This window comes from Danaus plexippus (assembly GCF_018135715.1).
Source record: "Danaus plexippus chromosome 13 unlocalized genomic scaffold, MEX_DaPlex mxdp_40, whole genome shotgun sequence".
NCBI classification, from domain to species: Eukaryota; Metazoa; Arthropoda; class Insecta; order Lepidoptera; family Nymphalidae; genus Danaus; species Danaus plexippus.
This window is the reverse complement of record NW_026869850.1, coordinates 54698-63378: the sequence shown is the minus strand read 5'-3', so window position 1 is coordinate 63378 and position 8681 is coordinate 54698. Positions and strand designations below refer to the sequence as shown.

The 8681-nt window shown below is 40.1% G+C and overlaps 1 protein-coding gene across 1 annotated transcript; it reads left to right on the top strand.

The window, feature by feature from the left end:
* On the top strand, positions 1 to 8454 carry LOC116770404 (metabotropic glutamate receptor 2-like). The gene is made up of 17 exons (XM_032661867.2): positions 1 to 711; positions 1858 to 2062; positions 2143 to 2285; positions 2664 to 2834; positions 3055 to 3199; positions 3287 to 3538; positions 3629 to 3800; positions 3874 to 3980; positions 5725 to 5874; positions 6329 to 6462; positions 6536 to 6702; positions 6819 to 6977; positions 7072 to 7234; positions 7304 to 7517; positions 7603 to 7754; positions 7822 to 7996; positions 8090 to 8454. Exons 1-17 carry the CDS (start codon positions 1 to 3, stop codon positions 8311 to 8313), a joined length of 3444 nt encoding a protein of 1147 aa, XP_032517758.2. The 3' UTR covers positions 8314 to 8454.
* The last annotated feature ends 227 nt before the right edge of the window (positions 8455 to 8681 follow it).

Sequence of the window (8681 nt, the reverse complement as noted above, 5' to 3'; positions counted from 1 at the left end):
ATGGTGCTAGGGTGGATGTTCGCTGTCCTCCTGCTGGCCGCCGTCTCGTCTCGCCATCAGCGGCCTCGTCTATCTATCACCGACCTCAACAATTCATCTGATATTTCTATTATTATGTCTAACATCGAATTTGTAGATGTCGAAGAATATTATACACTTACAGATAAATCTCGTCACAAGCGAGAATCTCACCCTCTGATCGGTCCCTTCGACATGTCGAAGATGTCTAGAAATAGAAAACGTCCCAGAGCCGACAAGCAGCTGCAGCCGACCGCTTCCCTGCTTCTCTCAAACGTATCTGTATCTGATGTCTCTCAAGCTACGTCGTCTACTCCTGATAACACTAAAAATGAAATCACAACCGAGTACATCACCGACACTAAAAATACACCCAAAGAAAATATACTATTGAATAATTTAGAAAGAAGTACAATGAATAGTTTACTTGAAGGTGACACAAAAAATATTAAACTCGGGAACATTACTTCGATAGTTGAAGGAAAATCAAAAATAAGAAATAAAATGCCAAGGAAATCTAAAAGTGTTGCGGCAAGAAAACGTGTTTTAAATATTAGAAATAGTGCTGAAAGTTCAGTGAGAACCAGTGACTTACGACTGTTGAGTAAGAAAAAAACTGACAATGAAAGTTTATGGGCAGTGAAACATGCAGCGGTCGTGGAAGGTGACATCATACTTGGAGGACTTATGATGGTAGGGTACAGATAATAAATATTTAACAGAATTTATAATTTACTAGGATTTTAACTATAATATACATTATCTACAATCACCTCAGTGTAGTATCAAGACACGTATCCTTTTAAACTTGTTGTTGTCGAAATAGAAATCAAATAAAAAAATACATGTCATAAATAAAAAAATTCAGTATAATGTTACCAATAAAAGTTTTGATTCCATGAAATTCACTCGCGTTTAAAGCAACTCTCTAGACATTTTTTTATAACTATGATTTCAAAAAAGTGATCACTTTACCTGTAGTCCAATAAATACAAACTGAATCCTATTATAAATTTTTTAAAGCTACATAAATATTGAAAAACATTAATTATATATTATGTATAACTATATTATTTTTCGGTTGCTGCAAAATAACCGATACGTCGGGAGTTTGTATGTAATCCGAAATGTAATCCGAAAATATTAGTTTTATTTAAATGAATACTCGCGTAAGCCTTAAAGCTCATTATTAAATAATGTGATTTATTTTTATAAAGTTTTTTTATTTGCTTTAAAATGTGGTTTGGAAACGATCCAAGAATTAAATTGTCTTTTTGATACTAAAAATTCAGGATATGGAGAGAGCACTGTGTTGAGCACAAGTTAGCATCTTTACACTAGACATGAAGTGTTTCCAGTTTCTCATTCAATAACCTACCTCAATAGCATATGCCGGAAGATTCATGAATGATAAAGTGTTAACGCTCCGTAAATAGTGTGACGATGCGAACTTAGGGTGAGCTTACAATGACTTCAATCTGTATATTATTTTTTTAGTTTTTTTAATATTTGTCAAACAACATTAACAGTAGAATAGGATTTCTTTCAAACATTTGAAAACAATTCTTATTTTTTTCTTAATTGTTACTGTGAGACTACAACGTCAACGGTGTGGAATGCTATCTTAACATAAAATCACTAAAAATAATGACTATGTATTAAACATAGTCATTATTTTTAGTATTGTAAGTAAAATACATTTATAAAGAAAAAAAAAGTAAGTAAATATTGAAATTGCCCTGCTCTGTATTCAAAACGTTTTCAATTGTTTCACCACAAGTAAATATTGGATTATAAAATGTGCTCGAGTGTAAGATTCTAAGGTTTATATACAACAAGGTCCACGGACGGGCCGGCGGCTCCTCCAGCTGCGGTCCACTGATGGCTCAAGGCGGGGTGCAGGCGCTCGAGGCCATGTTGTTTTCCTTGGACGAAGCTCAGAGAGCTGGACTCGCGCCGCCGGGAGTCAGGCTCGGAGCGCTCGTGCTGGATGACTGTGACAGTGACACTCGGGGACTGGAGATGGCCTTGGACTTCATTAAAGGTTTGATACTTGTGTTGTTAAGTATAATGCAAATAATAATAAATTGTTTCAATTATGGTTACCTAAAATTTATAAAATAGGTTCGATTGGCAACATCGACGACGAGGAGTACGCTTGTAACGCCACAACCGTCAGGAAAGTGATCACGGGAGTAGTGGGCGCCTCTTCTTCAGTGACTTCCGTACAAGTAGCGAATCTGTTGCGACTCTTTAAGATACCCCAGGTACAGTTGATAGACATCAAAATTTAAAATAAGACCTATTTTAATTAAATCAGCGTCTTTAGATAATGATCAATGAATGAACATGTAATCGAGAGCGTTTTAAATTTAGTTATATGAAAGAATCACTTCAAACATTGTTCAATAGCTCAGCCTAATAAGCAAAAAGAGCTTGAAGAGAGAGGTTTGCGGTTTTTAATTATTTCTTTATTTATATAAAAAGAAAATGTTGTAGTATTTATGATGACTTTTAATAATGATATGAACAGAAGAACCAGGACAGAAAAAAATATCTGTTAAAAGATTATTTTAAGTTAGCTTGTTCCACCGCCCAGGAGATGTATGTTATGGTAGCATTACTAATATTTTAACTAACGCCAGGTATCATTCTTCTCGACTTCTCCGGAATTGTCTAACAAAGCTCGTTTCGAGTATTTTACAAGAACTATTCCTTCCGACCTTCATCAAGTCCGAGCTTTGGTTGAAATTGTGAAAAAGTTCGGTTGGAGATATGTCTCTATCATATATGAAGAATCCAATTATGGTATAAAGGTATTTATAGCTTTGCATTTTGTTAGCCATTTAATGATTTCAAGGATAATATTAATTAAGAAAACTCTTTCTTGTATCACTTCATTTTACGTTCAACTTCTACATTTTGAATTGGGGCCAATCTTGAAGTTTCTCGATGCTATGATAGTTATAGATTAAAATTAGGACAAACCTTTATGTAAAATATAATCACTTTTTTAATCTCTGAAAGTTTTTTCAGGCATTTGAAGAGTTGGAAACTTTGCTTTTACGTGAAGACATCTGTATCGCAGTCAAAGAAAGATTGGTGAAGGACTCAGGTGCGGCCGACGACCGAGCCTACGATACTATAGTAGAACGCTTACTATCTCGACCGCGGGCCCGAGGTATTCGGACCATCGTTAGATATTTTAGTTATTTGTTGTGGTATTGAGTTATTTGTTGTGGCAATGAGATGTTTATTCTCGGCTTAGGTGTTATCGTGTTTGGGTCGGACCAAGAAGTGGCAGGAGTGATGGCGGCGGTGGGTAGGCGCGGGGCGGCGGGGTCTTTTGGCTGGGTCGGGTCGGACGGCTGGAGCGCCCGTGCGTTGGTCGCTGCTGGAAACGAACCTGTCGTCGAGGGAACAATCAGCGTGCAGCCACAATCCAATCCCGTCAGAGGCTTCCGAGACTATTTTCTTTCGCTCACTCCTCGGAACAACATTCGTAACCCCTGGTTTGTCGGTACTTGTCTTGTTAATATAACGACATGTCTTTTCATGACTCTGAAAATGTATTTTTTTTTCTCTTAATCTTCTTTTTACAATATTTTAGAATTTTGGGAAGAACAATTTCGCTGTCGTTACCCCGGCAGCCCACGCTCTCGTACCAACGCTCAGTACGAGCCCTGTTCTGGTACGGAACGTCTTTCTGTCGACAACACGGAATTCGAAGCCCAGCTACAGTTCGTCACTGACGCCGTGTGGGCGTTTGTTTATGCTATTCGGTTACTATAAATATATTACGATTATATTTTCATTAATGATTCATGGAAATAAAGTGATTATTTTCTTTTTCAGGGACATGCATAAGGATGCGTGCGGTGGTAAACCGGGACTGTGTGACGAGATGCGACCTGTTAGCGGCCCCGTATTGTTGCGATACTTGCGACAAGTGCGATTTATAGGTTAAGATTGTAATCAATTAAGTATTTAAATTCTATAGCTTAATTACTTTTGCTTTTAAATGAAACTAATATATTTCTGATTTACTACGCGGATTTTTATTATTTTAAAACTACATAATTCCGACGTTTTGACTACTTTTCAGCAACCGTGATCACGGGCAGACGAGATGCGAATATCTGTCAGTCGGTCCTTGTTATTTATCATCTACCGCCATCGATTTCTTAATTTTCTGGCGTACCGCTCTGGATGCCGGCAGAATGCTCTTACGGTGTCGCGAGGTCCTCCGGAGTGGTCACGGACATGGGATTTTATATTTTTAAGGAGGGGGTCCCAGGTGTTGGATAGATTCCAGCCATCTTCTCTATTGAAATTCGGATGTTTTTTAATTTCAATAGCCTCGCGGATTAACCTCGGTATTTGTGTTTTGTGTTTGTGCGAGCGAGCGAGGATTTGTGTTTTATAAAACCGAATGTAGTGGCCTGGTTTGACCATCGTGTGTTCACACACTGCTGACTTCGACGCGAGGCTATTTTTGATGTCTGAGATGTGTTCCTTCACCCTTGTACCGACGCTCCTCTTCGTTTGTCCAATGTATGATATGCCACAATCATAATAGAGTTTGTATACACCCGCTTGTTGTAAAGGAATGGTACTCTTGATCGGTCTCAAGACTTGGCTGACTTTCTTATGTGGTTTGTAAATAGTCTTGATCGAAACCTTCTTCAAGATGTTGCCTATTCTGTCAGTAACTCCCTTCACATATGGTAATATTGCAGGCTGTCGCTCAACTGTGGGTGTCTTCATATGGTTCTTGCGATGCTGGCGAGGCACGGACAGGTTGTTGGTGGTGAGAGCATGGTTAACATGCTGCAGCTCGGCCCCTAGGTGGTCAGCATCACAAGAGCGTTGGGCTCTCTATAACAAAGATTTGCCGACGGTAGCTAACTGGATAGGATAGTGGTGTGGGTTTCCATTGAGATACCTATCCGTATGTGTGGGTTTCCTATAAATAGTATGTCCCAAAGTATTGTCCGGGTTCCTAATGATAAGTAGATCAAGGAAAGCTAAAGAATTATTTGCCTCTAATTCTATAGTGAACTGAATCTTGCTGTTGATAGAATTAAGGTGGTTAAGAAAAGCAGATGTTCTACCAGTTTGTAAGGGCGCGTCGAAGTCAGCAGTGTGTGAACACACGATGGTCAAACCAGGCTACTACATTCGGTTTTATAAAACACAAATCCTCGCTCGCTCGCACAAACACAAAACACAAATACCGAGGTTAATCCGCGAGGCTATTGAAATTAAAAAACATCCGAATTTCAATAGAGAAGATGGCTGGAATCTATCCAACACCTGGGACCCCCTCCTTAAAAATATAAAATCCCATGTCCGTGACCACTCCGGAGGACCTCGCGACACCGTAAGAGCATTCTGCCGGCATCCAGAGCGGTACGCCAGAAAATTAAGAAATCGATGGCGGTAGATGATAAATAACAAGGACCGACTGACAGATATTCGCATCTCGTCTGCCCGTGATCACGGTTGCTGAAAAGTAGCCGAAACGTCGGAATTATGTAGTTTTAAAATAATAAAAATCCGCGTAGTAAATCAGAAATACATTAGTTTCATTTAAATGAATAAAACTCGCGTAAGTCTCAAATCTCATTAATTACTTTTGCTTTGTTGTATGGTTATAGATTTATCTCTTCTATTTAAACAATTAAGTGGAAAAAAAATTTGTAGGTCTTAGCGGAGACGAGTTTCATTTCGACTCACATGGTGACGGACCAGCTCGATACAATATTTTACATTTCAAACAAGTTTCACAAGGAGTCTATCGTTGGGTTAAAGTGGGTCGCTACCTTGATGGAGTATTGGAATTGAATATGGACGGTAATAATACTAGTATAGTTATTTTCATAATCGTTAATTTTATATTTGTTTGCACCTACGGCAAACGATGCTAGGAAAAAAGGGAATCTTCAAATTATCTTCTGACTTAAAGTATAATGCAATATACATATATCACTACAAACAAATTACACTAAGATAATAGTAATATATATGTGAGTCACTCATCATCTTCGGTCTTCATGTCACACTAGGTATGGTTGGCACAGTTCTCATTCCTTCTTACTGTGGAGGTGTCAAATATGGTTTTTGAATGGCCACGTACCTGACCTCAACCCACCCTAGGAATAATATATTTCTCTTTATTTATATTAATTTTCATTCAAGTATGAGTTTAACGTTGGTATTGTACTAAAACATATGTCACTGTACGTATGGTGATAAATTTAAGGCATAACACGATTCATCACCTCTAAAAGGGTTTCTTTATTTCCAGAAATTCAATTTAAATGGGATCAACCAAAACACCCAGAATCAGTTTGCAGCGCTGAATGTGACACGGGACAAGCAAAACAATATGTGGAAGGAGAGAGCTGTTGTTGGCACTGTTTCAATTGCACTCAATATGAGGTTCTGTCGATGACGGTCTTCTGTCTCTTATATCTTTTTTCCAAGTCATCATTTACAAGTGTTATCTTTCCAGATCCGGTCTCCATCGCTGGAGACGTCCTGTGTGGCTTGTCCTCTTGGCACTCTTCCTGACGCGCGCCGCATGCACTGCGCTCCCGTGCCCGAGCTCTACCTCCGCCCCGACACGCCCGCAGCTATCGGCGCCATGGCTTTTTCATCATTGGGGATACTCTTGACATTGTAAAAATATTTATTTTAAAATATCAGATTACAATTGCTTTGACGAGTACGTCTCGCACTTCAATTTTCTGGTAAATAAATTTCGGACAACTTTATATAATTTGCTCGTGTATCAGGGTCGTGGGTGGTGTGTGGATCGCCCGTCGTGGTACGCCTGTGGTACGAGCGAGTGGTCGTGAGCTGAGCGGTGTATTACTCGCCGGTATATTCATGTGTTACCTCGTCACCTTTGCGCTCGTATTGCGACCTACTGACTTCCTCTGTGCTGTACAGCGGTATATAATTCTTGATTATTTAATAGCATCTTTTTTTCTTATTTAAATTTTATTCTCACTTAGATTTTAACTAATGTTACACTTTATATTCTAGATTCGCAACAGGTTTTTGTTTCACCGTGATTTATGCAGCTCTCCTCACCAAAACGAACAGAATAGCTCGTATATTCGATGCCAGCAAACAATCTGCGCGTAGGCCCTCACTAATTTCACCCAAATCTCAACTTCTTATTTGTTCTATTTTGGTGTCAATTCAGGTAGCGCCTCAATTAATATTTTTATATTTTCATCTCTTGCTTAGTACTATTAGAGGTTGAATGTTTGAGGTCGTCATCGTGGTCGTATGGCAGTCGGCGTCACCGGCCCGCGCTATTCACCACTATCCTACTCGCGAAGACAACATGCTGGTTTGTGACTCTTACGTCGATGCGTCTTATACGATCGCTTTCTTTTATCCCGTCGTACTCATCGTCGTCTGTACCGTGTACGCCGTTCTCACCAGGAAGATACCTGAAGCTTTTAATGAGAGCAAACACATTGGTATGTCGTTTGGCATTAAGGCTTAGGCTGTCTGCATTGGCAAAAATATTTTCCCCTTCTGATTTAATCGTTTTTATTGTCGCAGGATTCACAATGTACACGACCTGTGTCATCTGGTTAGCATTCGTACCTCTATACTTCGGCACCTCAAGTCAAGTGCCGCTGCGCGTTACGAGCATGGCGGTCACCATATCACTGAGCGCCAGTGTCACGTTGGCCTGTCTGTTCGCACCTAAGGTATATAAGGGTCGGAGACTCTATCGCGATATCAGAATTACTCGGTAACAGAAAGTGTAACTTTCAGATGCACATCATACTGTTTCACCCAGAACGTAATGTTCGTGGCACCTTGACGGCGTCCCGGTGGCGCGGGAGAGGCACGGCGCCGGGCGCGGTGTGCGCCGCTCTGGTGGGAGCCGCGCCTCTCCCTCGCTCCGCTCACACTCCGTCCACTGACCTCTCCACACTCGACGTCACGGGTCGGTAGTACCTTCCGCTGACAGAAGCGATTGAACAACAACTGTGAATAGAGTCGTGGGTCTGTTTATTTATTTTATATTTATGTTTTCTAGAGCGGTCGACGTCGACGGATCGTCAGGTACAGACGGACGAAATCGAGCCACTGCCTCGTAATTGTGCCGTAGAACGGAATGGTCTCCATTTAGATCCAAACAAATTATCCGAACTGACTTGCGGACTTCCCACTTTCGATGGTGTGGCCATTAGACGCCGGCCAAGAGACGAGTGCACAGCGAGACTCGCGGTCGCTGTGGTCGGAGCTCGGACGGGGTTATAGCAGGAGCGGCGGGAGACACGTCTGCCGGTGTTTGTTTGATGATGTTAAACAGACTGCTAATAAAGTGTGTTCTCTCGGAGTCTTGGTCTCTGGTCAGGTGTTTCTGTTAATTCAACTATGTAAATATTTTAATGGATGACGTTATCGACGGAATTTTGTGATATTAATGTAAGTTGCGAATAAATTTATTTTAAAAATTAAAGTTTTGTATTGTTCCCCTTACTCCTACATTTTTGATTAAAAGGTAGGTCCGATTGAGGTAAATATGATGTTTAGTTTAATGCATCATAAATATGACTTTTTTTTAAGTATGTCAAGGTTTGTTTCTTTTTACGATTATTTCATACAGTGCCGATTATTTTGCAATA